The 27,911-nt window shown below is 42.1% G+C and overlaps 1 protein-coding gene across 1 annotated transcript in view; it reads left to right on the forward strand.

The window, feature by feature from the left end:
* Nucleotides 1-13,601: 13,601 nt before the first annotated feature.
* FBN1 (fibrillin 1) overlaps nucleotides 13,602-27,911 on the forward strand; it is a 160,841-nt gene continuing 146,531 nt past the window's right edge. Inside the window, exons 1-2 of the mRNA XM_074837024.1 lie at nucleotides 13,602-13,645; nucleotides 14,540-14,817. Of these exons, the coding sequence (XP_074693125.1) occupies nucleotides 14,648-14,817 (170 nt within the window). The 5' untranslated portion in view covers nucleotides 13,602-13,645; nucleotides 14,540-14,647. The remainder of the gene's footprint in view (nucleotides 13,646-14,539; nucleotides 14,818-27,911) is intronic.

Consider the following 27,911-nt stretch of genomic DNA (forward strand, 5'->3'; position numbering starts at 1 on the left):
AATCCTTTCCAGTGTTATCCTTACTGCTGGAAGGCTGCCTCTCCCTTCCTTTTGTGTCTTATCTGAACTCTTTTGCTGCAGTTCAAGTTAATTACTGCTTCTCCAATGTACCAAGAACATGGAATAGGGATTTCTTTTATGTCATGCTTAAAAACTACTACTTTCCTCCTCGGTTTTCTTTCACATAGGTAAGACCATTTCTTTCAATCTTTTTTGCGTAAGTCAGCTTTTAAGATGCATAGGTCTGTTGTTGCATGTAGATGTGAAAATAGTCCAAAGGACAGCAAATGGTAAATGGAAAAAAATATTAGACCCAACAGTCTTGGTCCTACCATGCTTAATAGTTTTCGGACTGGTTCAACTGGTTGGCTCTTCTTCTGCAGAATTACTACAATCTTTGTAAAACACCCTATCTGTGATTGTGAAGGCCTTTCAGGACCATGACTAAATGGAACTTCTGTAAGTGTAACCTGTGATATGCAGCTAAGGAGAGGTCTGGCTTGCGTGCATTCCCAGGCTTTCCTTTGGAACACCTTTGGAATTTTGTAACTCGTTACCTTTTGGAATTTCATGTCTCATTACCTCCTTACTTTGTAGTTGGTACTTTCCACTGAAGTTTGGAGATCTACTTACTACTGTGTAGTGTCCCTTTTCCCATAAAATTTCAAGCTGGGTATACTTCCCAGACATATTAAGATACAGTCACATACATATATTTCAGTCGTTCATCCTTAAAACTTGCTGTCAAAGCCATTCTTCTGCTGTTGGAACTCCGTTCTCATGTTTCCCTTTGTTCTGTGGGAGTTGCTAAGATTACCCATTGAAATTTATTTTAAACGTTTGCTCTTTTGTGCAGATTCACTGCACAGCCTTGTCTCCCACAGCGTAGATGGGTTACAATGGAGACGATGGTAACCTGGCAGTGATACAGGAGCACATTACTTGCAGCTGTAGTGAGACTTCACCCAGCATTCTGATGTAGAGTACTTCACACTTCCAAACTAATCATGCTTCTCTCTCTGTTCTTGTTGCTTGGGTAAATATTTCACTGTTGTGTAGACTTGGTCAGTGATCTATGTGAGAACGAAGGTTCTTGTTTTCCTGCCTCTTGTACAAGCTTACCTACCAACCAAGCTTTTAAGCCTAGTGCCTTTTTCACACTTGATAAAATGAGTCTGTTTCCATCATGTAGCGTTGCTTCTTTATAAATCTGAATACAAGTAAAGAAATTCATGTCTATTGCCAAATGTTCTGGCTGAATGCCATCCCTGGTGTTCTGGCTTCAACCAGATGACAAATGTTCCCTGTCAGCCTGCAGCCTAGTGAGAGGGACAATGGTACAGAAATACTGTAATTATCTAATCAACTTTGCTTAGAATGTTAAGCAAATGCAATTCTTTAATACTCTGGTTTTACTATAGCTGTTAATTAACATGTGCAAATGCAATTTGTACAGCAAAACCAAGTAGAGGAAACATTCACTTTTAAGTTACTTTACTCCCCTCTAGTGGTCTTGTACCATATGTACTTTTATATAACACTTTTCATCACAATAGATTGAAGGATGGTGTTAATATTCTGTAAAAACCAAAAGTCTACTAGTAACTTCTCCTTCCTTTTGCTCATCTTCTCTTTCTATAGAGAAACCAGTTCAGTGACCGGGATTCTTGCTGATGTAGTAACTCTCTAAACAAAACTGTTCTTTACATGTATACTTTAATTAAAGGCCAGACTGCACCCACAGCTTTAAAATCAGTATGTACAGAAAAATCTTAAAGGTGTGTACTAAACACTAATTTTCTGTGCCCTCAAACCTGTTCACAAGGGGTGTTAGTGTCAATGTCGTGGTGATTCAAACTTCAGCCAAGGCTGTAGAAACATCAGCAGAACCCAGTCACATCTGTAGTGCTGCTGTATGTTTGTTCTGTGGGACATGCCAGTTTTGGTGCGTGCCTGACGCTCTTTGGGCCTGTGCAAGTTGTGGGACATATGGAGACTGTCGAATGACTGGGTTCCTCCTTCAAGCGTGCCAGTTGGCCATTTTGTGTAGCATGATGTGGCTTCCACTAGCTGGAAAACAGATGAGAACCTACAGGATCAGAATGGAAACTTCTTCTTTTCCACTAATCCCCTGGTTCTTTGCTTAAGTTACTGATGTTGTAATCAACACTATACAGGTGTGTGTAGCACAGGATTAATTTAGTGATAGTTAATGAGTAAGTTCTCAGCTAAATCTTTTTTTACTTCCTGGCGTTTGTTTTAAAGGTTTTGAAATGACTTGCTAATACAGCGTCCTTGGAGAAGATAGGGTACTTCGTAACATGTTTGTCTCTGTTTTCTGCTCAGAGAGTATATTAAGAAAAATGTAGATAGAGGGTTCACTTTTCGGAAGCTAGCTGCTCTTTTCACACTACCCACTCATAACTTTTCTGTTTTCTTCTAGAATGCCTTGGACTAATATTTGGAAGAGAAGAAAGGGCAGTAAGAGGGATATAGAGTTGATAAAGAATATGTTGATAATTTTCCATTTGAAAATACAGCGCTCTTAAAATACTTCACAAAATTGTGTCTGTCTTCATATTTGGTTGTGGAAGAAAAATGGAAATGTTCCAAGAATCAAAGCATTTTAACACTATTTGAGCGGAAACTTTTGTTTTAAAATGAGTCTTCGTTTGTAAACTTTTGCATCTCTAAAAAGTCAAAATTGAAATGAAACAGTTTAGGAGATCCTGGTCTTTTTTCTGCATGATTTTTCTTTTGTGGAAAACTTAAGTATCTCAGTTTCCTTCCAAGCTGGAAGGAAACCAAATGTGAAAAGTAAAATCCTTCATAAAACGTAACTTCTGTCTTCCTGCAGTACTCTTGTAAGAGGTTATTTGCCTGTGTCAGCGATGCATGTTATAATAACCAATAGCTGGGGAAACTTATTTCCTACATTTCTCAAGATTGTTCCCTTTAGGTCATTAGCAGATAGTTCTAAAAAACATGAGCTGAGCCAGTGGAGGCTTTGACTCTATTTATCATTGCGGATGTCTGAGCAGTCCCTGTGGGAAGTTGTGACCAATTTGTCAGCCAGGGAGTTTAACTTGTTCTTAACTCTTCTCTTGAACAGCAGTGTTAACAGTCAGACTAAATCAAAATCATTCACATGTACACATGTAGGAAGCAGGTAAGATATGTAGCACTGAAATATAATTATCTGTACAGCTGTAAAAAGCACACAAGCAGGCAGCTGGTGCAGAAGTTTCTTTACTCAAATGGGCTGATAGGCCCCGCCTTTGGGAGCACATGGGCCTGGGTGGGGAAGGATCCACTGCTGCTTGGGGCATCCTGCCTGGCAATTTTGCAGGTGGGCCTGTCCCAGCTCTGCTGCTCCAGTACCACAATGCAGGCACTGGAGCTTGGTAGTTGAAACAAGTTTCCCCTTTGGTGCAAGTGCTGCTGTTCTGCTCTGCAGGTTCAGCTTGTTAGCTCACTGAATCAAATCTATGTAGTAGTCCCGTAGCCTTGTGATTTCAGGCATGCCCATGCTCCTGTACCTTCCTCCAAGAAGCAGATGTGGTTATTTAAGAGCTCTGCAGCTTAACAAGTGACTCAAAGTAGGATTTCTGGGTTCTTGTGCTTAGAACAGGGAAATCAGCCAGTATGGATTCAGACTCAATGATTTTAAGTCTCTGAAACAGAGAAAATCTATTGAAACACTGTGCCCCAGTAGAAGTATCGGAGAGGGAGGGAGTGACTAGATCGCAATGTGAAGCTCATGATCCCTGCAACCCTACTTGTCAGAGCACAGAAACAGAGTGGTTGAGGTTGGCAAAGAGCTCTGGACGTCATCTGGGCCAACCCTCCCTGCTCAAGCCGGCCCACCTAGAGCCAGTTGCCCAAGGTTTTGAATATGTCCAAGGATGGAGACTGCACAACCTCTATGGCACAACCTGTTCCAGTGCTCAGTCACCTTCACAAATCTCTGTAATGGTTCAGTGCGGTTTCATCTGGGCTAAGAACGCGCCTGACAGGTACGTGTGAGGTAAGGCAGGTTCCTTTAGCTTTGTCGGGCCTATTTAGATTTAGTGAATGCGTTCCTACCACATTCACAGAATGGTTGAGGCTGGATGAACCATAAGCTCTTGTCCAGCCACCAACAGGTTATGCCTTATTTCCCTGCAACTTCTGCCTTTTAGGTCACCATACTTCCTCCCCTTGAAGTATAGGTTAACCTGTTCTTAAATTTAGATGGGGAGAGCAGGGAGGATGGGAAGGAAACAGTTGTGGGGAAAAATCTACTGCCATTACTTCAACTCACAATAGCAACAGTGAAAGAGAAGGAAGGAATCTAAGATCGTGTCAAGCAGTTCCCGGGGATTGCTATGAGTGACATGGTACCTTAAAACATTGCTAGATGTCAGGTCTTCGTTTCTATTAGGAAGCTCATTGTTGTTACCACCAGAAGCAATGATATGACCGGTAAGAAATATTAGCTAAAATCCCTGATAATGGGACCATGCTCCCCTTATTATTCTCATCCATTTTTGTAGTTTCAGAAGAATGAGACTGTTGACAAGGAAAACAGGTCTTAAAAATAACTATGCAAGTGGTCATATCTAAAAGTTCTAAGATCTAGTTATGGTAAATGAAGTTTTAGAGTCATCCTAGAGATGGAATACTTACTGCATGTGTTTCTGCCTTGCTGTCAGAGTGTCTTTCCATCATTGCTACATTTTGCCTAGACCTGGTGTCAAATGGCAATGGCTAATTGTCTGGAGCTTTTTCTGTGCTGTTAGTACAGTGCAGTAGGGCCACAGTCTCACCTGGGGTTTCTGAGAGCTGCTGGAAAATGAACAACCTTATAAATTAAATCACCACACTGTCTGCTGAATGTTTTCTTGCAGAAGTGCTGGCAACTGTGGAACATATTTTGCTCATCATCTGAAGAACAGCAACTTCTACACCTGGCAGCTGTCAGACAGTGTTTTCTTGAAAGAAGGCTGTCTGCTGATAGCTCAGCAGTAGGGTTTGAACAGTGCAGACTCAGGTAGGTTTATAGCTGGGATTTGCAGATTAACACACTGTTGTACTTCCCAGCATCTTCCTGGGCTAAATCCCACCTGGATTCTGCATGAGTGGAAGAAGTTCCTCAGATTTTCTTTCTAGTCTGGTCCTTCGATCAGTTAACAGAACACAGAATTTAGTTCCAAGTGTGTTAGAAGAACTCTATTCTCCAAGATGGGATTTGATTAAGCACAGGGCTAACATTTGCCATATTATGGGATTTAGCCAGTGGCATAAATGATAATATGGTCTTTTTTTTTTTTTTGCGGATGGTATTATACAGTATTTGACTGCGAGAAGAGGACGGACAGCTTGAGAAACAAACCTGTCAAAGCAGGGTAAGTAGCTACCAGGGTTGCTTAAGTCAATTTACCCTTAAAACACAGCTTATGATACCGCTGCAGGGGAGGGGAAGAGGGTGTGATGCACAGAAGAGGCTAACAAGGTTTTGAATGCTGCAGTGCCCTAGAAAAGGCACCTTTTCCCAGGATTCCATGGCAAATGACCATTGTCAGCACGTGCATATCGGTGACCCGCTGAACTGGTACAATGGTGTGGTTGTTTCTGTAACGTGTTTAGCTCTGAATTTGTCACTGTTGAACATGTATTGGAGCATGATACATACATGAATTCTAAAGACTTATCTTTTACAAGTTGGAGTAAATCCAAAAAGCATTAATTTCTTGTTTTAGACAGCACTACCAAGATTTCTCATTGTATTTTCACTGTGCAGGACTCAATATATAGTTAGCAAGACTGCACAGACTTGTTGCTGTTTTAATGTTTATGACAAAAATTTGGACAGTTAGGCAAAGAGCCTTGTGTATGGACCAAAGAATGCAGAGGACTGCATATTTTGAAAAGGAGAAAAGACTCTGTAGCCAGTTGTATGGAACGAATTGTTTCCAGTTCTCCGTAATGTATTAGAATCCATGTAACATGCTGCTTTCAGAAATTTCGCTGCTTTAGCTTAGCTTAACTGATGGAATAGCGTTCACCACACTAATCCTCTGAAGTCCACTGCAATAAGTGGCAGGGAAAAATTATCTCAGGCTTTAGACTAGGCTTGTAGTGCCAAAGGAAGTTTCTCCAGATCATTGCAGTGCAGAGAAACTCTGTTTTCCCAATAGTTTATCACAAAATGTGTCCAGACTGGAGCCTCTGAAAGATTTCCTTATCTTGAAAAGGCAGCATGAATTTTTTTATTTACATCACCCACTGTTTCATCCATAAAATTAGACTTCCTTCCTTTTACTGATGAACAGGAGTGGGAAAATTCAGCCTTGCTATATATCCATATATTGATAGATAGATATAGATGTCCTTTTTCCTAAGCATCTCCTGATCATGAGTATTTTTCCTTGGCTCTCCCTTATGGGTGTCAGATGTCATTTCCTCTGCTGACTGTGTGCCTGTTTGACCTCTGTTCTTATTCGTCTGAAGTTATGTAGGTTTTTTTTTTGTATTGAAAGGAGTTCACAAAGCTAAAAACATTTTTATTTAAAATTTGTAAAGTGTCAAAACCTGTCCCTTTAAAAAAGAAATGTGGTAGACCAATCTCTTCTGAACTCCACCCTATCCATCCCAGTAATAGCAATTTTGGGTGGATCTGGTGTTGATAATTTGCAAACCATTAGGGAGGTTTTAGAGGCAGAATTTTTTCTTTTTCTAAAAAAGAAGCTTTAAAGCTTTTTTTTTAATGTTAAAATTGCTTCCCCCATTTAAACCGTAATCTGAATAATTTGTACTGGAAGCACTGATAGAAGTTACTCACATTTCAAGTGTTCTAAGTAATAAATTTTAAACTATCCTTATATCTTAATTCTCCCTGTAGGAAAGGAGAAGAAAAAGGGTTTAAAAACCCCCCAAAAGCCATACAGAGCTTTCTTCCTGTCCCTTCTCATTCCCCCTTTGAGCCCCAGTTTTTGGAATCTATTGCAACTTCCTACTCAAATAGCTTCCTTAACTTTATTTGGTTACTTATAAAATGAATATATTTTTGAATTAACTGCAATTATTATTTCCTGTTTCTGTATAAAGAAAGGCAACCTGATTATTTGCATTATATATATGATTTATAGCTATTTGTTTCAGGACACAATCAGCTTGCTGAGAGTTGAGCTAATACATAAATGAGAAGGGGCTAATAATGAAACAAAATGATCTTAAAGTTAATAGGAAGTTTCCGACTGACTTCTGTGGGCTGAATATACCCAAGTAACAACAGTGGAAGTGCAAGATGCCATATATTAAAGAGGTATGCATTATTACATGGACCATGTTCTATCCAGTGTGGCGTATAAAAGACCTTGCATCTGATGGGCATTTTGAGGCAATGAAGACTGGCGGCTGAAACTTATGAACCTGATAACCCCCCAGTGATTCTCAGTAAGTAAATTTTAATACTTTCAATGGTGGGGGGAATAAAAATCCCCACATGATTTTATACACAGTAAGAAATCACAGACTCCAGATGAAATTGTCTCACTTAATTTACTGGTATCTAGAAAACCTGAGGAAATGAAGTCAGCATTTGGAAAGTTACTGGATAAAAGAAAGTGCAGATCAGAGCTGTACTGGACTGTTCGCTGGCTGGAGACGCATTGCTATCATACCTGAGTCACCAGTGCACACTTGCAGTGAAGGCAGCCCACTGCATATGGGGCTGTATTATGGGGGGTGTAATCAGGCAGTGGAGGGAAGTGATTCTTCCCCTCCTATGGTATTTGAGAAACTGCAACTGCAGTACTGTATCCAGCTCTGAGCACCCCAGTACAAAAAACCCCAAAGCAACAAAAAAAACCCACCCCACCCCTAAACCCAAAAAACATTGTCACCTGGAAACGAGCCTGGCAGAGGGTCACCAGGATGGTTAGAGGCTAAAGCAATGCTCTGTGAGGAGAGGGTTTGATCAAACTTAAGCAGCAAAGGTTAAGGAGGGTCTCACTGCTGTCTTTATGAGTATAGAGGAGATAGAGCTTGACTCTTCTGGGCGGTGAGCAGCGGTAGGATGAGAGGCACAGGCACAAATTCTAATAAGGGAAATTCCTACCAAGTATTAAGAAAAAGTAATCACAATGAGGGTTGTAAAACAGTGGAGTAGGTTACTCCAGAAAAGTTGGAGTGACCATCCTTGGAGATATTCAGAAGTCAGCTGGATAGGGCCTAAGCAACCTACTCTTAAGTTGGTTCTGCTCTGAGTGGGGGAGTGGACCAAATGACCTTGACAAGTCCCTTCCAACCTAAATTCATCATTGATTCTATGAGACATATGCAATGCTCTCATAGCTTTATTTCTCAAAGGAAGGGCCTTGCAAATGGAATGTGGTGGCTTCAGAGTCTAATCCCTGGTCTCTTATTACCTATTTTATTATTTCAACTGCATCATGGGGTAACTCCCTATCAACCGAGACATCTCATAGCTGGAGGAACACTGGGATGGAAAACAGAGGCAGAGACACCCAATCCCTTGCTGACACAATGTCTGAAGGAATGTAGGGACTGATTCAGCTGTCTTTGTTCAAGTCAGTAGGGAGTTCTGCATAAATGAGAGCTACAAGAAGAGGCTCCTAGTTACTGATTTCCACCCACTTGGAATGTATTAATTCTAATAAAAAGCTATATCCGTTTTGCTCAATGTCTTAGCCTGAAAATTCACCCAGCAGTTGGCATTTCATGCTATGCTGTGAAATTTGTTTCACTTTGCTTCTGAGTTTACAGGTGGGATTTATGAGGTCATCTGAGACAAATGTAAGATTGAGGGAACTCAGCTTGCAAGTGTTACTCTGGCAAAGTTCCCATTAAATTTGATGGGGTTAGAGCTGACAGAAAGTAGTAGCATATATATTTCCTTTTCTTGCACTAAGGCTGCATTAAAATTTTTCTTTTTAAATCAAACAATTGCTATTGTTGAACTTTAGGTTTCCTAGCTGTACACATAGAATGAAATATGTCTATGTATTGTACTAGACTGGAATTAAAAAAAAAAGTCCATTCCACTGTATTTTAGTTGTATTTCTATTCAACACTAGTCTTAAAAAATAGGTTGTGCTTCCCCTTCCTGGGGGACAGAATAGGAGTCATAAGATTTCTTCTGGTTTAGTTATCTCTTCTTTAGGACCCCCATGAATAACTCTGTTAATGTAATCTCCTATGACTTCAGTAAATGGAGATGTAGTATAACAGTTTCATTCTTACTAGGTAAGAATTGATTTAAAATGAGCCCTAGTATTAGACAAGAAAATAGCTATGAATGTGATACAGAACTTTCCTAAAAATAGTACTGAAAGAGGGTGTCTGAATTGGGGCATCTCTTGAGTTTCCTCATGCTTTCTTTGTCACTGATACTGAAGAATCCAGAATCCAGGTGTTTTGGAGGAGTGAGAACATTTTTAATTCAGATCTTAGTAAGGACAAATCCAATTATTGTTTTAGTTCTACAATTTTGGTGGTGTGATATCAAGATTTGCCTTGTTCTTGTAAATTAAAGAAATTGTTTTGTTTAAAACAACATAAATTCTGTGCTAAAACTATTCCATATGGGCATAAATAGGAGAGAGCTATTCTGAATCTGTATAAAACGTAATAGGTTTATGGTCATCTGGGATAAAACTGAGATAAAATACTGGAATTTCCCCAGAAGCACATAGGCCCCTAATGTCTGAGCCAGGAGAGACCTTCTTTTAATTCTTATAATATTACAGAAATACTCCCCCAACACTTTGCACAGTATCACAAATTATGGAGTTATATGCCAATGTAGGTTGGATTTCCTCCTCCATCATTATAAACTCAGCTGACAGATGAAAACTTCAAATAAAACCATTTATAAAAATGAAGTAAAAGTCTTAAGTGAAATTTGCCCCCCAAAAGCTATCATTAATGGATTTCATAGCTAGTTATCACAGCTTGTCTGACCAAACAGCATTAAGAAAAATGGGTGCTGGTTTGTTTTATTTTGAGTTACCTTTTTTTTTTAAGATTTAAAACAGTTAATTGGTTGTCTGGATGTAATTACTGTTTGTGCTTGTAATGTACTTAAAAAAATACACACACCAAAACTTTCCCACACTATTTGTTTTCATTGGCATAATCAAGGCTTTCTTAATAAAGAAATATGTAAGATGGACATATTTTTGCTCACTTGGGTTGGAGTAAATTTGCAGATGAAAAATACAATTATTGCAAAAGTTCATATAAATTGAAATAAAAAAATTTGAAATGAACTCCCAACTCTATCCCAGTACTTCCAGTGATAAAATTTTTTGTTTGCAACAGTTCAAAATAATTTGTCTACAATAGGCAAATTCTGTAAAGCATCCTACAAAAGGAGAGGAAGGAACGTTTGTGTAAGATGAAGAGGACTGGCTTGGTAAAGGCCAGGATGGAGGGAGACTGGTACTTTGCATCACTGCTGCTGAACGTGAAGATTGTCAGCACTGAAAACTTCAGTTCAATGTTTTTATGAAAATTGAATAGCAGGACAAACAGGTATTTCTCTGATAATCAGTTAAATTTTAATAATTTATGCACAGTATAAAATGATTTATGTCCATAATGTTGATAAGCACAGGGAGGTGCACTAAGGCATGGCTAGCTAGGAGCATGTGTCTTACTAGAGGAATGTACTCGACTTGATTTAAAGCATGTGTGTGTGTAGTTACATAAATATTTAGGATCATTGCTTCCAAACTGATTCCTAACTGCAAAAGGTAGTCTATATCCTCTCTAACATTCCCTCATACAATCAATCTACCTATAACTATCCTCCCCTGATTTTGGGCGTTTCCACCACAATCCATGGCATCCACATCCTCCAAGATACAGCTATAAGATCCTCAAAAATCATCTGGAAGAATCAGCATTGTGGAAAAATAGTTGCTTATGTGTTACGGCAAATTCTGCTATGCATGTAGCAATGATGTCATGTGCCTTGTTCTTGGTGTCTTCTGTTTCTGGGTTTGATTACAGGGTTTGATCAAGGAGCTAAAATATCACTGAGCTTCTGGATCTCAGATAATCTAAGGTTCATTTTTTTGTTTGTCATGGAAGATGGTGATCAACTGGATCATCAAAATTGCTTCTCTGGGTTGGTTTTTTTTTTTGAGTGAAACTTCAGAGTGTTTTGGAGGCCATATAGGAATCTGTTTATCTAGGTGTTCTTCAGAGCACAAATGTGTGCAAAGGCTCAAGTGGCTGGGGGAAGTGTGTGGATGACCCTTATTAGTAGCTCTGTTCATCAGCAGAGAGCAGAAGTTGTCTTAAGTCTTTTGCTTGTGACAGTGTATTTTTCTAGTGGTTTGAGAACCCAGGTGGGCGCTATTTTAAAGTTGTCAACAATTTAAGTACTTCTAACATATAAGCATATTCTTCAAAATGACACACCAGAAGTTGATGATTTGCTACATATTTCACTAGATTAATTAACAGACAGCACACATATCATATAACATTACTTCATATAGTGTAATCCACATTTCTGCAACTATGCAAGATACCAAATAATACATCATAAAATGTCCTAGAAGATATGAGAAAATCATCCCATTAACCTCTGACACAGACTAGATATTTTTCTGGTAGCTCATCCAGAAAATTAAAGTGGTTGAAACAGAAGATGTTGAAACCAAAAGAATGTTTGAGTAAATAGTAACCCAGAATTCCTTTCATAACTCACTTTTGTTTACTGGTAAATTCTATCTTTGCATTATAAACATAATTAGTAAATATCTGACAACATTTTTTTGCAGTGGTTTGAACATATTTACCTTCTATATTCACTAAATAAATGTTTAGATTTTGCTGTACACGTAGAAGAGTGAAGGAATTGTGTATCAATGTACTGCATGTCCTGGATTTCTTAATAGCAGGGACAGTTACCACCACCTTTATCCTGGTCTCTTTTCTTTTTTGAGCAAATTTTAATTTGCCACTGCAAAAGAAATACAAAATCCTTTATACAATCCTACATTGTCTCTTCAACAAGCATAAGCATTAAAAAAAAAAAAAAAATCTTATCTTTGTCTGCTTATGCGGCAGAAAAACAAGAAAAACTTTGGAAAATGAAATTCCTATTTATCCATCCAGGTTGTAGCAGGAAGATCAACACTTCCCATTTACTGAAACCCCTAATTTCTACTTCTGTGGTGCAAACTATAAATCAGTAATACTCTGCATGCAGAATTAAAGTTAATTCCCGTGATTCATTTTGTACAAGTCTCAAAACAGTGGTATAAGGTTTGGGTTGCTACTGTCTTGGGCCTTGTTCAGAAGAGCCCTGAAGAGGCATGCTCTGAATCCTGTTACTTCTTTCTTGTGCCAGTATCTCATAGTATTTCACTGCACATCTGCATTTTACCTATATATTAAGTGTTCAGCTGAAAGTTTTTACGTTGAACTGTTAAACAGTGACATTGGAATGGTCAAAATCAAATGACGGGTTTGCAATTTTCAGAATCCACCACTTTTCCTGATGATAAAAATCAGCCAAAATGATCAGAATGCTGTTATTGTGGTGAGCACACACAAATATGGCATTTCCTGTACTAGTGTAAATACTTCTATGTATGTTTAGAAGGATAATACATATTTACATACATAAAACTACTCTAAACTGCTTCAAACTATGCATTTCAAATAGCATCTAACATATTTTGTGTCACCATTACATTTCAGCTGTAACCAGAGATTGTTACTGGGAAATCTCACATGGTACTTCCTTTTTTCCTGCTACTGTATTAGTGGTACACGATACACTATGCATTTATTTTTGGGGAGGGTGGTTTTGCAGCTGCTGGGGGTGGATGGTCAGCTGTTTGCTTATAAAATTGAGCAGCTGAGCTTTTGCAACATCAGTTCAATCACACAGAACCATTCACCATCACTACCTGAAACTAGCAAAAAATGAAAATACCTGCAAATTACGAAAGCCAACATTTCTGCCAAAATATTTGCAAGTGAGGAGCAGCAGAATGTATAAATATAATTTACTTTCAGCCTTCTAAGTTTGCTTTTTTTGCTTTTGTATTTTCTGAGTAGGTTGAAATGGGATAATCCTGGTAGAGAGCTACTTGACTGGGCTTGAACTCTATTAACTATCCTCTCCTCACCCTGAATTATTCAGTATTAAAACTTTCTGCCTTTCAAGGGGTGGTAGTGGTTTGCTCTTCAGGATTTTTAAATCAATCCAAAAGCATAAACTGCAGGGCTTTTTTTTTGTTTTTTCCTTTCTTTGATAAGGATGAAGCATGTATTTGTTCTGGAGCTGGCTGTGTTTAGGAGTATGTCCAGAAGAGCTCGGCGCGTCGGTGTGTGTGCCATGCTCGGTGCTAGAAAGTGCGTTATTCACTCTGCAGCAGCCTCTAAGGTAAAGCCAACATCGCTGCCGTTTCTCCTTACATGGGAAACAGATACTACTGTGTTTTTTTTCTTAAGCCACTCCATCGATTCAAAATGCTGCACCCCGAGGACAGACTCATATTTTTAGACGGGGGTACAGGCGTTCACATCCTTCAGTTCCCCCCCCAGTCCTCTGTTACACACTCTCACCGCTGCTCAGCTTTAAGACTGGCCCAGACGCTATCGCTTCTGCCCCGCTGTAAGCCGGGGCCCCGAGGGGCACCCCGAGCCGGCAGCGCTGCGCGGCCGCGGCGGCAGAGCCCGTCCTGCCGCGCCGCTCCGCATCCCCCCGCGGCTCCGCATCCCCCGCCCGGGCCGGCGCTGGTCGCAGGTGACCCGCCGCGGGGCTCGCCAGGGGCCTCCCGCCGCAACAGCCCCCCGGGTACCGCCGAGCGCCCCCGGAACCCCCGGGGTGGCGGGTGGTGGGACATTTTTATTCACCTCTCTCTCGCGAGAAAGTGTTGCGCGGGCGATACTTGAAGAGGAGGGGGGGGAGAGAGGAGGGGAAAAAGAAGGAGGAGGGAGGGAGGGAGGAGGGAGGGAGGGGGCAGCTGGAGCCGCAGCTGGAGCAGCGGTGGGTGCAGCGGCCGCAGCTGGAACAGCAGCGGGAACGGCAGCCGGCGGCGGCGGCTCCAGCGGGTGCGCGCCCCTCGCAGCGGGCTTCTCCCGGGGCGGGCGGGCTGGGCGCGGGGCTCCCTGCCCCGGCCGGGCACCGCGCTCCGGCCGCCCGCCGCGGTGCCCGGCTCGGGGGAGCCGGGGAGGGTTCGTGCCCGGGAGACGCTTCCAGCCCCGGAGCGGCTCCGGGAGCGGTGGCGGCGGCCGCGGGCTGTCCGCGGCGGGTGCGGGAGCGGGAGCCCCCGCGGATGCTGTTGGAGGGAAGGTAGAGTCCGCGGCGGCTCCGGGCAGCCCCTCGCCATCCCCCCCCGCGGCCGCCGCCTCCCGCGGGCGGGCTAGCGCCGGGCTGGCCGGGGGCCGACGGCGCCGGGGCGCGGGGGGCTGGCGGCGGGGGGCGCGGGGCGGCCGCGCCCGCTTTTCCTCGGTCCCTAACACCCCCCCCCCCGCCCCCTCTCCCTCCCCTTTTCTCCCCTCGCAGCTCGCCTTGGAGAGGCTGGTCGGAGACAGGGCGGCGGGGACCGGCGGACTTCGGCGGCGGAGAGGAGGAGGCGGCGGCCGGTGGCAGCCCGGGGGCTCGGGGGACGCGATGTGGCGGGGGCGGCTGCTGGGGATCGCCCTGGGAGTTGCCGTGCTGTGGGCGTCCCAGGCGGGCGCCGCCGCCGCCGGGCACGCCGAGGGGGTGAGCGCCAAGGAGAGCCGGGCCAGCCGGGCCAAGAGGCGCGGGCAGGGCGGCGGCGGGCATGACGCGCTCAAAGGGTAGGTGCGGGGCGGGGAGCCGCGGTGCGGGGCGCGTGTGTGTGTGTCTGTGTCCGTGGGCAGCAGCGTCCTTTGCCCCTTTGCGGTGGGGGCTGGCGGCCCCCCCTCGAGGCTGCCGGTTGGGCTGGGGGGCGCCGCCCGCAGCATCCCCGGGGGGCGCCGGGGCACGGGGCGCGGAGTTCCTTGCGTGCTGCCGCCTTAAATCGCCTTTGGGTGGGTGATGCTTGGTGGGGATGAGCCGCTGCAGCTCGGAGGTTGCTAATTCAGCTTCTAGGAAGGACTTAGACAAGGACACACTGCGGGCTTGTGCATTCCTCCCGCGTCCCCTGCTTCTGCTTTGCATAAAGCAGAATAGTGATAAGGCCCGGAGCCCGCAGCACGCCCTTTCCATTAGCTGCTCTCGTTCATCTCCACCTGAAACCTTTTGGGATGTGCATCTTCTCTTGCGCTCGAGTGGACTGGCTTTGCTCCTCTGGTGTTCCTGGTGACCCGGGGGCAGCAGGGGGGAAGCATAGGGACCCTTTTTGGGTGTCAGAGCCATCAGGTACTAGCATGAGTGAGCCCAAGCTTACAAGAGTTTAAAATCATTATAAAATGCTGTGGTACCTGCTTGGTAGAGTGGTTTTTTTTAGAAGTGTAAATCTGTGTCAGGCAAACTGTTTCCCCAATTCTAATGGAACGCCTTTCCAATGCAAAAACAATTGTTAAGTCAGCTGAAAGGCGTTGGGTGTGTGTGCAGTTGAGAATTCAGTTCACTGTAAAGATTAAAAGCTTGCAATGTTGGGAGAAAAAAGAGGTTTCCCTTTTCAGGTGTTCCAATGCACCTTGTCAGCCCATAGCCAGATTTTTCACCCATCAGGCAGAGGGCAGATGTAGCAAAAATTATATGGAGATAAGTTATGCTTCAGTAAGGGATGCAAGCTATTTTCTTTCTTTTCCCCATTTCCTCAAACAGGAGCTATTACAACTTTACTTTTAGAGGCCTTGATGAATGTGCTTTAATTTCTTGCTAGTTTCCTCATACTTTATAGTACTTTTTGTTTATATTCAGATTTGCAATCTTGACTTCTTTTTATGCTTGCCTTATTGGAAAAGGTTTATGTTTTCAGGTCCCCATCCTGCAAAAATGCATGCAAGCTATTGGTACTGCTTTTCAAAGATCTGATTTTCTAGGGTCAGACTCTCTTCTTGCATTTCCTTATACCTTGTCACAAGAGAAATAGTTGGACAAAGTAGACCCTTCCTGTGACAAAAACTAGAAGGTGAGGAGGACATATAGTAAAGTTTGTAGGACTTATTGCAAGCAATGAAAGATGATAAGGAAAAATATTTATCAGAAAGTGCCTTTATTCTTCAGACTGTTTTGATAAAATTTCTCATTATAGAACCCTGAATTAGTATCAAACTGACAAACATCGTTTTCTGCTCAGTGGGACAGGGTATGCCATCTAGCATGCACAGGGTGCGCTGATTTGAGGGACTTGGTGAGAGTTAGAGGCACATTAGCTGAGGATAAAATTTCTTTGGTGAATATAACTGTTGCTCTAAAACTGTGCTGTTTAGACAGTAAAAATACTGCATCAAGAGATGATATTTCCAGTGTTAATTATTTTTGGAATTTAAAGTGGGTTAGGGTATTTAGTCTTATGAGTTGATTCTTATATTTAACAGAAGCCTTCCATTTTTTATGTACTTTGCAATGATTCTTTTATTGCATATTATCTGTGAGTTACATATCTGCTTAGTAATCTGCAAATCTAGAGGTAATGGCAATATCAATTTTCAGTATTTTATTTCTTGGTGAGTTATTTGGAATATTACAGATCTGAATGAGTGCCCTTGGGAAGCAGGTTCTTAACAAGGATATAATCATTTGCCAGATGACCTGAGATACAGTATAGACAAAATGAGTTATTAGTTTGGTTGCTTGTTAGACCTTTTTCTATAACTCTCATTTGTGGCTGAGTGTAGAGTTCCCAAATTGCTTGGAGGAGATTGTTAACACACAGTCATCTTGATCATTGTTGGGTGAATCCTGCTGGATATTTCCAGTTTAGAAACTGTGAGCACTTCCTTAGGTGTGGTACTGTACTGTACAATATGAATAAAAAGAATTGTCATTTTAACAGACAAGGTTGGAACTAATCCTTTGGAAAGCCAGATGGAAAACATATTTTGAATGTACAGGAACTGTATATACATTAGACAAGGAGAATTCATTGTTATTGAAGGGCTAAAACGCTAAAAATATGACTTTACAAGAAGACATACTATTTTTTTAACTTGTTCATCAGTACAAATACATTTGGGAATCTGAGAGTTGTAATACAAGTCATAACAGATGCTGGGAAACTTTATTTTCATGTTATAGTAGTTGCCTAAGAGTTTTTTTCTTTTTGCAAGGAGCTCTTGCTCTGATTGTAGGAGCACAGGGATATGTTTTTAGAGAAAACCCTTTACATTTAGAATTTTTGTGTGTTTGATTATAATGACTATTGAAAGTTTGTTAGCATTTACAAGTATTGAGGTTAGTCTCTGTGTGAATATTGGTCTTCTACGTTAAAATGAAATAGCCTAAGATCTGTTTCAATTTTCATGATTTTTCCCACTTAACATTTTTTACTGCAAGCAGCTGATTGCAGGAGATGTTTGCTTTCATCCTTGTGACCTTTGCCTCATTGTTTAATCCAGTGAGCTGTCCGAACATATAACATGATTCTAGAAGTATATTTTAACTTTAATAAATCATTTGGAAATGCTTCTTATGTACTCATTTTAAGACTTTAAGCTTGCTGCTCATGTAGTTTAAATTGGTCCAGCTACAAAGGCATTAGCGATGAACTCCTTGTAGTGCCATCTGTGTTTGGCCTAAGGCAATGTGTATTTATGTACTGGTGCCTGCTGCCTCTAGGTGATCAGAAAGTAATTGGAATAAAGGCACTATTTATTTCAAAATATGACTAGATGTGCCATTCATGGAAATATTGCTGGAATCCATTGTGATTGATTCACCAAGTTAAAATAATAAGCTGTTACTAAGACACTTTTATCCTCTGGATTTCCCAAACTTTTAACACAAATGTTAATTATTGAATTATAAGGCATCAAGCCATTATTCTGCCACCCCTTAAACACCTAAGAATGTAGCATCAACTTCTGAAGAAATAAAAACTACAAAATTGGCCATGAATGGGAAGTTCTTTCTAAACAATATATACTTGAAGTCAAACATTTATATGTGTTTCAATCATTTGAATATAAAGTAAAAATTAATTTACTGGTGATTTGATTGGTACTTGACTGCATACAAGAAGTATTGTGCTTAAAGGTCTTAGAATTAATTAGGATTTCCCATTTTCTGATGATGTTAGACAAAGACCTCAAACTCTAATGAGGCTTAGTCAGTTCTTAATAATATTTTAAGCAATGTTTATCAGTCTCTTCCCAGTATAATGTCTGAGTAAAGCAATTATTTGCTAACAAATAGCAGAAATTTTAGAAGGACTAAAATTTCTTCAAGATAGCTGAATTGTGACATGACACTAATTAAACGCATTTGTGCACAATGATTTAATTTCTTTGCTTTTATTAAGTTGAAATGATAGTGAATATTGCAGACAGAATTGTTGGCTCCAGAATGATTCATAAAACTCTTGGATTAAAGCTATTCAACAGGGGATTGAGGTTTTTTGGACCAATTTCTTTTGGTCATCCCAAATGAAGCCCACAGGTTTACTGATATGCTTACTTGAGTAAACTCGGTTGGATTTGACCCTTTTTATGCATCACTTCTCCCTGAAATAAAATAAATCTTATAAATCTATAACATAATTCCAGTATTCAACTATATAATTAAGGCTTCTGGTTTTCGTTTTAAACCAATATTTACCACTAAAAGCCTGCTGAAGAAAAGCAGACTTTCCGTACCGGTAAATATTGGTTTATACTGAAAAACCTCAAACATTTTTCTTACCACTTTTGGCCTGCACACCTCTGGCCAGCTGCTGGTGCCACACCTTGTCAGTGTCACTCTGTGAGCAGGAGGCAGCCTGAATACTTCGTAATAAAAATCTTAATTCAAAATACATGCAAGTTGCTGTAATAGCTGATGTGCTGGGACACTTACCTGGCTTCCAGGCATCGTGGCCGACCTCCTTCCAGTCCTCTGCACCTTAAGGGCAAAGCCTGTATGGAGGACAAAGACCTTTTATGCCAGTGCATCCTAATGTAAAACCTGAAGTCCTTGGTGTTAAGGTTCTGCACCTCTCTGAATTTATTTGCCAATGGTTGTGATACTATTTTTTTGTTATTACATTATCCTTGGAAATCTAGTTCTAGAGTGAAATGAGTTCATAGATCTTGGCACTGTGTCTCATGTACATATTTCCTTTCAGTAGGACTGTATGATGTGATTTGATGTAGGCGTGACTTTCTCTGGGGAGCACGGTGCATGGATGAGGAGTAGGGAAAGCACACAGAACGAAGCAAGAAGCCAGCACAGAATCTATTCTGTGGCTAGCAGTAGCTGTTATTAATACTGGCTGAAGGGCTAATATTTAAAGAGGGGAAAACATACTATTTTCAGTTCTGATCATATAGATGTCTTCCCCTGGCTGCCACAATAGCTTTTAACTACATTTTGGAATATACTCGTTTAAATACTATATGGAAATTTTTTAATGCATTTAATGAAATATGTCTAACAATAGTCTTCCCTGGATTGCTTTATCCAGAGCCAGTAGCGATGCAAAGCTCCCATGCTAGTATTCTTGTTATAATTCCATGTTGTTCTTCAGCCTGAAGAAAAACAGTAAGTAGTACATAATCTTCGGGCCTATGTAGTTCTTGTACTTTCTATTTAGATTTCCAAATCCTGTCATTCAGACACCATCTCTTTAAAAGACATGACCTTAATCCCAATTCTGGTTTATGATTTAAGGGGATAGACTTCTGGGCCCGCATAGTTCGCAGTGCAGAATTAGGACTCAATTCATTTTGGGCATGCCAGTGAAAAACCATCCTATGGTTAAAACTTTTGGTGGTACTGTTGTAGTCTCACTGGTAAGTGTCTTAGGCACACGTGATTCTGTTACCAACTGCTTAGCCAGTCTTCCCCTCTGTGATCTTTTCTTATATTGTAGCTGGACACATACGGTTTTGAAGTGCCATGTGTCTGTTGTTTGAAATTTGAATCAGATCACCACCACCACCCCTAAAATACATTAGAGAAATACTTTTTTCCCATTTGATGATAGTAAGTTGCAAATAGAGGAAGAAGGCTACAATAACCAGTATAGCAGCATTCTTGACATACTGTATGAAACCTGATTGTTTGGGAAATACTGTAAAATTGGCTCAGGGCACTCAGATGAAGCAGGTTTCCTGTCACTAAGCACCACTTTGCCAAGGTGACACATTGAAGATCAGGAGGGCAGGATTGGATGAATTCTTTTCCTTTCCTCCCCTCATTTATTTATTTATTTAAATTTATTTATTTATTTTGGTCTGTACAGCTCTTAGCTATATCAGGCTGGCCTGATATGCTGACCCAGATGCTGCAGCACAGGTCACAGCTGGCCTGTGATGGGTTTGTATTTTGTGTATGAAGTGAGTGGGGAATTTCACATTGGGTTTGCCATTTTGTGTCCCGTCATAGGAAGCTACCTTGCTGTCCTCCATCTCGAGGGGTTGTCTGTAAGGCTGATTGTGGCTATGACTTGATTGCTTGGCAGATTAGAAATAAATTTGTGCTGTGGCTCTTACTCAGAAAACAAGAGATGTCATGGATTGTGATTTGTTTCTTTCCTTGTGTTCCAGGTATTTTCTTCTGTGGGTTTGTGATGAAATTGTCTAATCTTTTGTGCGGTGGTTGTCTTTCTGGAGACTTTCTGATCTCAGTTTGTTGGTGTTTAGTTGAATGTTTATTGAGGGGTACAGGCGGTGTTCAGTCTTTAGAAACTGGAGGCATAAAGGGTTATGGGGAAGAACAGCACCTGCAGAGTGCATCTGGTGGCAGCAGGGTACAGTAATTTGCAGGCTGCAGTGCAGGCTTCTGTACAGAATTGTTTGGAGGAGGCAGAAGAAGCCTCTGGCACGTGGCTGGGATGCTAACCAGAGCTGCGCTTTCCTCCATCAAGAACCCACTTAAGGTTTATAAAAGTAGACTTCTCCCCTGTTGCTAGCCAGCGTAGGATACATCTTGTGTTCAGTGGTGGTTCCACAAGTTGTTACCCAGATCAGACTGAATCTGGTGATGTTTGCCTTGTTAACCACTACTCTATGTGCAACTTCATACTGCTGTGCCAGAACCTTTGGGGCTATACTGGGCTTGAGGATGCAGACTTGAAGTAAGCATAGGGCTGCTCTCAGTTTATTTGGGAGCAATGGGAGAATCACTGGGTTAGGGTTTGGCAGGGACAGTCCATCTGTCAGCTTCATTTACAGTGATCCTTATTGAATAAAATTGCAGCTTCTGTTTTCCTCTATGCTTATTTTCTTTTCCTGTGGTGTGTTGTTCAGCAGTGCTGCTCACTTAGGACAGTCTTTTTCATGGTCATTCATCTTCCATCCTGCAAACTTGAACGTTTTATATGTGAACTTCAATACAAGTTTTGTCAAGGTCAAAAGTTTTGGACAAGGTCATTTTAAATATGTTCATGGACTCAGCAGCCTGTGATTATTAGAATAGTACTACCCAAAACACGAGACCCTATTTAGCCACATGGATCACTGGGAAAGTTTCTTCTTGGTAGAAGTGTAGTAGACATTGGCTAATAGGAGGCCATCTCTACTTAAACAAGACTTTAGGAGCTAGGGATCTTCGAATGGGTATGTATGGAAATAGTAAGAAATTAATCATTAGCTTTTTCACTTTGCAATAAGATCACCTTCCATCTCGTTCCTCTCCTTCATCTCCCTGCTGAACCCTAAAGATGAAGAGGATACAGATGCATGTGTGTCACTTTGGTCTTACTCCCCAGACTCAGTAAATATTTTTGTAGAATGGAACAATTGTGGCCTGGAGTGTTTCTGATTAACCATCGTACTGTGCTGGAAAATATATTTGTAGCTCTTTGGTCTTGTATTGTGGATGTCTCCTTTGGTTGTTTTCTCATCCATTCTGACTTTCCCACTTCAGTTTTATTTATTTATTATTTTTTTAAAAGGATTTCAGACCTACTGAACAGCCTCGTTCATGCTAAGCTTGATGTGCAGATAGAGGCATAAGAAGAATCATTTGCTATTTTTGTGACGGTTCAGTAAAGTTGGGCTCTTCTTTGGAAGGTACATTGGGAGGTAAAATGTAGCCTGTTAAATTAAAACCTGTGCCTTCTGGTTTTGCTTATAGATCTTCAGTGAAGTATGAAGGAGTTCTAGCTTTTATCTGGAAGAATATTTTGAATGTTGACTTGCTGGAGAATCTGTTGTTTTCCTTTCTACTTCTCATTTTATGAAATGATTCATGACCATTAAAGCCTCAGAAATACCAAATGAAAGCCGCAGTTCTTTTGTCTACAGTCTTAATCATTTTCATCCTCTTTTGCAAGCTTCCCCCTCTCTCATGTTTTGCTGGAGGACATCAGAATATCCAGTGATGTTCAGCTGAGGTTTCAAACTGAAATTTGTTTCCTTTCAGGAACATTTTTTTCCTGACTCTTTTCTCCTTCTTTGTTTTTCCTTCTGATATTTCATCTTTTTCTCTTCTCTGTATACAGAGCAAATTAACAGTGGCTGCTAGGGACAAGGTGAACTAAAACAGTGGGATCCATATCAGCAGGGTTTTCCTGTTGCCTTATGACAGACATGCAGGTAACTGGCCTTTTGAAAACACAGTATCACTATCCCAGCAAGGAGAGAGGCAGAGGGTAGGATGCAGTGTGTTGTGAAGGGAGGAAGAGAAACGCTGCTATCTTCCCTAAAAATAAATCTTCTAGTAGCCTAACGGAGAGAACTTTAAAACACAAGTTAATGGTATTGCTCAACACCTAAGGGCACTCGCTGATAAGTATTAATACAAGTGTCAGGTTTATGAGACTCCCTAAATGCTTGTATTTGCTCTAAGGTGGGAACGGTGGGTAGCACCAGCTCATACTGCAGCCTCTGGGAAAGCCTTGACAAGGGGCTGGCTAGCCTCCAGGCTTGACTGGCCAGTGTGCCCCACACCAGTCCTTGCACTGCTGCTCAGCTCCGTGTACGGCACGGGCTGGCCGAGGTCCTGAGCTTGCCCGTGCGCTTTCTCTTGGGAGATTGCTAGAGGTCTGCCTCCATCAATAGACATTAGCAGGTACGTGGTGAGTGTGGGAAGTGGTGGAGGACGTGTGAACTGGTTTCTCCCTGTTCCCCTGTTGGAAGTGACATCTGGAGAGCAAAACGTTGCCCCTGCCCACAGTTACATCTGTTTCCCATAGGATGCTATTTAGTGCTACCAGGGTAGAAAGGCTATGATTTCTTGTCCCCTGAATGTGCCTTTTTTTTCTTTATAAATTTTTTTTCTTTATTTTTAAGAAAGTACCTCATGGATCCCTCCTGTTTACCAGCAGTGCTTGTCTGGCCCAGCAGATAGGTTTTTTTGATGCCATACTTGTACTTTATATGTCTTATACAGCCATGTAGATTGGGTGTCGAACTGGACCCATTGACATTCTCAAGTGGAACAATGAGGGAATATGTGCCAGAAACGCGTCTGTCCCTGGCTATGAATGAGAACAATGCCTGGCTGTCAGGTTAGATGAGTCTGTTGCTGCAAAAGACATGGTCAGATTTTCAGAGCAAGTGCGGAAGAATTCACTTAATGTTAAATGCTGTTGTTGGATTGCTGTATTTAGCTGTCACAGTGTGATGGAAGTTAGGGTTAGAAAAGTGTTCAGTGTTGCTGCAGGAAACTTGCATGTAATTTTGAACTCTTGACTTGCACATAGGCTGGAGCCAAAGATACCCGTAGAGCTGCTCAGCATGTTATTTTTTCAGTTGAACTGAGCCAGGATTCTGGGACAGCGGTATCCTTACTGTCAGAGTGAGAAATAGTTATCATATTAGGCTCTCTGCATGGCACAAACATTCAGGCTCACTTATTGCATGGTAAAAATGAGTACATCAGATGCGATCCTTTGTACGTAAAAAATTTATTTTGCTTAAAAATGCATGCTTATCCTTTATAGGATAATAGAAGCTAAATTTTGTGTTTGCTCTCGGAGTCTAGCATTGTTTCCTGGATTTTCCTTTTATATGACTGAAATAAATAGCTTCAAGAGTCCTCTTAATAATCTTCACTGAATGATGAAAAAGGGCGCAGTGACTAAAAACATCCAGTTTTCTAATATTTAGCTAAACAACGGAGAAGCAGTCCCTGTTTGAAGTGTTTGGGGTACCTGGAAATGAGACTTATGCACGTTAAATGCAGACCTGTGTCTGTGTTTTTTGCCCTATCCCATCCACATAGTTAAGTTTCTCAGTTTGTGGCTGTGCTCACTGGAAGTGGTGAGGCTGAAGGACAACCAGGCTTTGTCACTGGGCTCTCGTATGCAGAGTGGTATGTGTCAGGGTTGCACGGGGCTTGGGAAGGCTGCCTGCCACGTGCGGTAGCTGTTAGCTGCTGTGCCCCACTGGGAACCAGACCTTCCCTGCTCCGTTCTTCTTTGCTTGCTGCTCCTTGGAGGAGGCGGTAGGCGCCAGTGCAGCAAAAGGAGGTCCTTTTGGTATTGACCTCTAACTTGTGCACCAAGTACCTGGCTTCTGTCATTTACTTGGGGAGGGACCTTGGAAAGCCATGTGGTCCAAGCCCTGCTCAGAGCAGAGTGAACTTAAACCGAGTTGCTCGTGGCCGTGTCCGCTAAGGTTTGGAGTATCTCTAAGGGTGGAAAATCTTGATTCAGTGGAAGAGCTGAGTAAAGCTCCAGTGGAGTCAGCAGAGCTGGACCACTCTGTGCTTTTAGCATTTACTCCAAGATGCTGAGAAGTTTAGGAAGGTACATAAAGCTGTTTTACAGCAAAAGGTATAGACCTGATTATGTGTCTCTGGAAAATGACTAGTAAAAGCTGTTCCTCTTCACATTCTGGAGCCTTAGCTACTATTTCTTAGTATGTTGGTTATATTCAGACTTAGACAACCACATTTTTAAGACCAGCCTACCATTTTTTCAGGTGCTGTTTGTCATTCTTTTTAACCCCCAGTGCAAGCATGGAAGCCCCACTCTAATTCTGTGTGGAAATGATCAGCAAAGAATTCTGTGTAGTTTTAGCAGGTACCAGTGTTACCCATGTAAAAAGAAAAATAGGCAAAGGCTTCTCTAAAAATAACCGTTGGCTGATGATGTTGCTTTAAATTGTATCTCTGCTGCCAGGAAATTGGGTCCTGCTATTATGTTAAACATATGCTAGCCACTGCAGCCAAATAGTTAATAGAAGTCCTTCATTAAATATTTTCTTGCAAAGAAGAATCCCCGTGTGTTTTCCTAGGGAGAGGAAAAGTGAGTTGAGGGAGCGATTAGAAACCCTTCCCGGTATCCCTGCATCTCAGCTCAGCTGTAACTGGTGATCAGCTGTCTGTCTTATTCTCTCAGCCACTCTCTGCCCACTCTGTCTGGTCTCTCTGTCTAATTTATTTGAGACCCACGCTTTGGGTTTGATTCAGCCTGGGTTACGCCAGTGTTGGCCAGTGCATGGCAGTGCTGCTGACAGAATTTCCGCCTGAAGCCTTGCTCACAGCAATGCCAGAAACTCTTCCTCCCGTGGGAGCTGCAGATGGGCAACGCTTTCTTCGGGAGAGGGCTGTAATTTCCTCGAGGGGTCACAGGCAGGGCAGAGCAGGGATGTACAGAATTAGCACACCCCCCAGGCCGGCTGCAGCACAGGGCTCCGACTGTGTCTCTGCCGGGGCCCTGGAGAGGACGGCCGCAATACAGGAGGTGCCCCTGCTGTTCCTGGGCTGGGTGGTGTTCCCTGCTGCCAGCTTCACACAGGGCTTTTGAACACCTCCCTCACTTCTCTGGCTGTCACGTAGCCTCACTGCCTGGTTATATCTGATAAGAAAGCACTGCCAAGCTTAGCATGATTTGCTTCCCATCATTTTACGTTTGTGTGCCTGCACAAATCCGCCCCCACTTGCTGGGTAATCGCGTGCAATTCGGGAGAGCCAGGCAGCCATTCATCCTTGCTGGGACAGGGCACTGGGAGCAGGAGTAGCGAAGGGAGGGATGGACCCAGTGTGTCCTTTCCGTGAGATGATGTCAGTGTTGTCCTGTGGAGAAAGGAGACAGTTTACTGTAGCATGTGTGACAGACCAAGGCTGTGCTGCAGCCAGAGCCTGGGGCTGGCACGGTGCTGATCCGGGGCAGGACCACGTGTGTCCATCTGAAGGAGCTGATGCTGCAGTCCTGCCCGAGCTCCATCCCCGTGCGGTGGGAAGGACAGACAAGGCTTTACTTTGTAATGGGGGTGGAGGTTCCTGCAGTTGTTCCGGAAGAAAAATATCTTCTAGTTTGGTGGATGCAGATGCTGTCAGCCAGACCTATCACTCTCAAGCGTTAGTTATCAGAATTTCCAGATGAACTTATTTTTCTCTGCAGTTCTAAGACTTCTCTAGTTGATGACTAATGTCTTTTGATAATTATTCAACTCATTTTGCTACTGAATTTGTACTTGCAGGTCATTAATCAAAGACATAATTTCTTGTTTATTTCGGGCATCTTTGATGAAACCCTCGGCATCAGTCATACTGTCTCTCAGCACCATACCATTACAGAAATCCTTTTGTACGTTACAAGTTCATAAGTGATTCTAAAATAAAGTGAAGACTTGTGGGAACAGCTTTGTTCCTGAGATGTTCTCTCCCTCCTCCGGGCTTTGGAGTGAAAGGAAGGTGCTGTGGGCACCACAGGTGGCTTGGGCTGTATAGATGGATTTTTGCTTATTTTACCATTACAAATCGGGTTTTATAACTGAACTCTGTTTGTAGTGCTGTTCAGGAAAACAGTTTTATAAGAATATAAAATGCTTCTTTAGTATTCATAGCCTATAATATCAGCAGGAAAATATGCTCTATTAAACACAACAGTGGGTAACTGTTTAAATAAGTACTATGATAGAGGCTTTCCAATTTGATTGATGGTTTCCATGATTTTACATGAGGTAAATTGTTATTCCCTTGAATACTTTATTTATTTGTGGAGATTTATTGCTATAGTGTCTGATCACCTCATAAATATCAATGAATTTAACCTTCAAAATTGATTCTTTTTAAAGGCGTTTTACAAGTCCGCACAAGCAAGGAACACTCCCTCTCAAAGTGGTAGCGTTCAGACTTTAATATAAGTTTCTTTTATAAGCTAGACAGCAGCTTTCTGACGAAAAAGTGTTCCACTGGAAAATGCACTTGTCAGGCTCAAACTGTTCCATGGAAGTACAGTTTGATGACGTTTTTTAAATTTTATTTAAAGCTAAGCACGCTGCATCCGAGTTGGAGCTTCTTGGGTGTACGGCTTAGTCTACCCTGTGGACAGCTTCAAGGCTCCCAGGATCTCTGACTTCATGGTTGCTGGCGCATCTGGGTTTTCCAGAGCCCCATTTTGGAAACATTTTAAAAACTGGGTTTCCCCATGGCACAGAAATCTGCTTCTGACTCTTAACTTGGACCAGATGGTCCTCAAAGCTGTGTACTTGCCGAGACTGAGATTTGACAGAGTACCTAAACATCACTTTATGGTGAGCTGTTTATAGATCCTTACCAACCTGGATTGGAAATGGGTGGTTTATGCCTGTAGGTTGTAACAGGTAGCAACAAACCCATTCTGTCTCTCTTAATAAGTTCCATTATTTCTTCTGACTGGGGAAGGTGAAAAGCAATCTCACTTGTCTGCTTGCCAGTCTTACTTGGCAGATGATCGTGGAGCAACATTTGGCATTGATGAACAGGGAACTCTAGGAAAGTTACATGGTTATAGCCCTGCAGGGAAGTAGCTGACATTACTAAAACTGAATACATTGGAATTATATGAATAAGACTTCGAGTCTGTAACACCAGTTGCAGGAAGGGAAAAAGGCCCTGCAACTAGTCCAGTTGTGTTGCTCACATTCACCTCGGTTACCGCTTTGTAATT

This window comes from Strix aluco, chromosome 12 (genome assembly GCF_031877795.1).
Source record: "Strix aluco isolate bStrAlu1 chromosome 12, bStrAlu1.hap1, whole genome shotgun sequence".
Classification (NCBI taxonomy): Eukaryota; Metazoa; Chordata; class Aves; order Strigiformes; family Strigidae; genus Strix; species Strix aluco.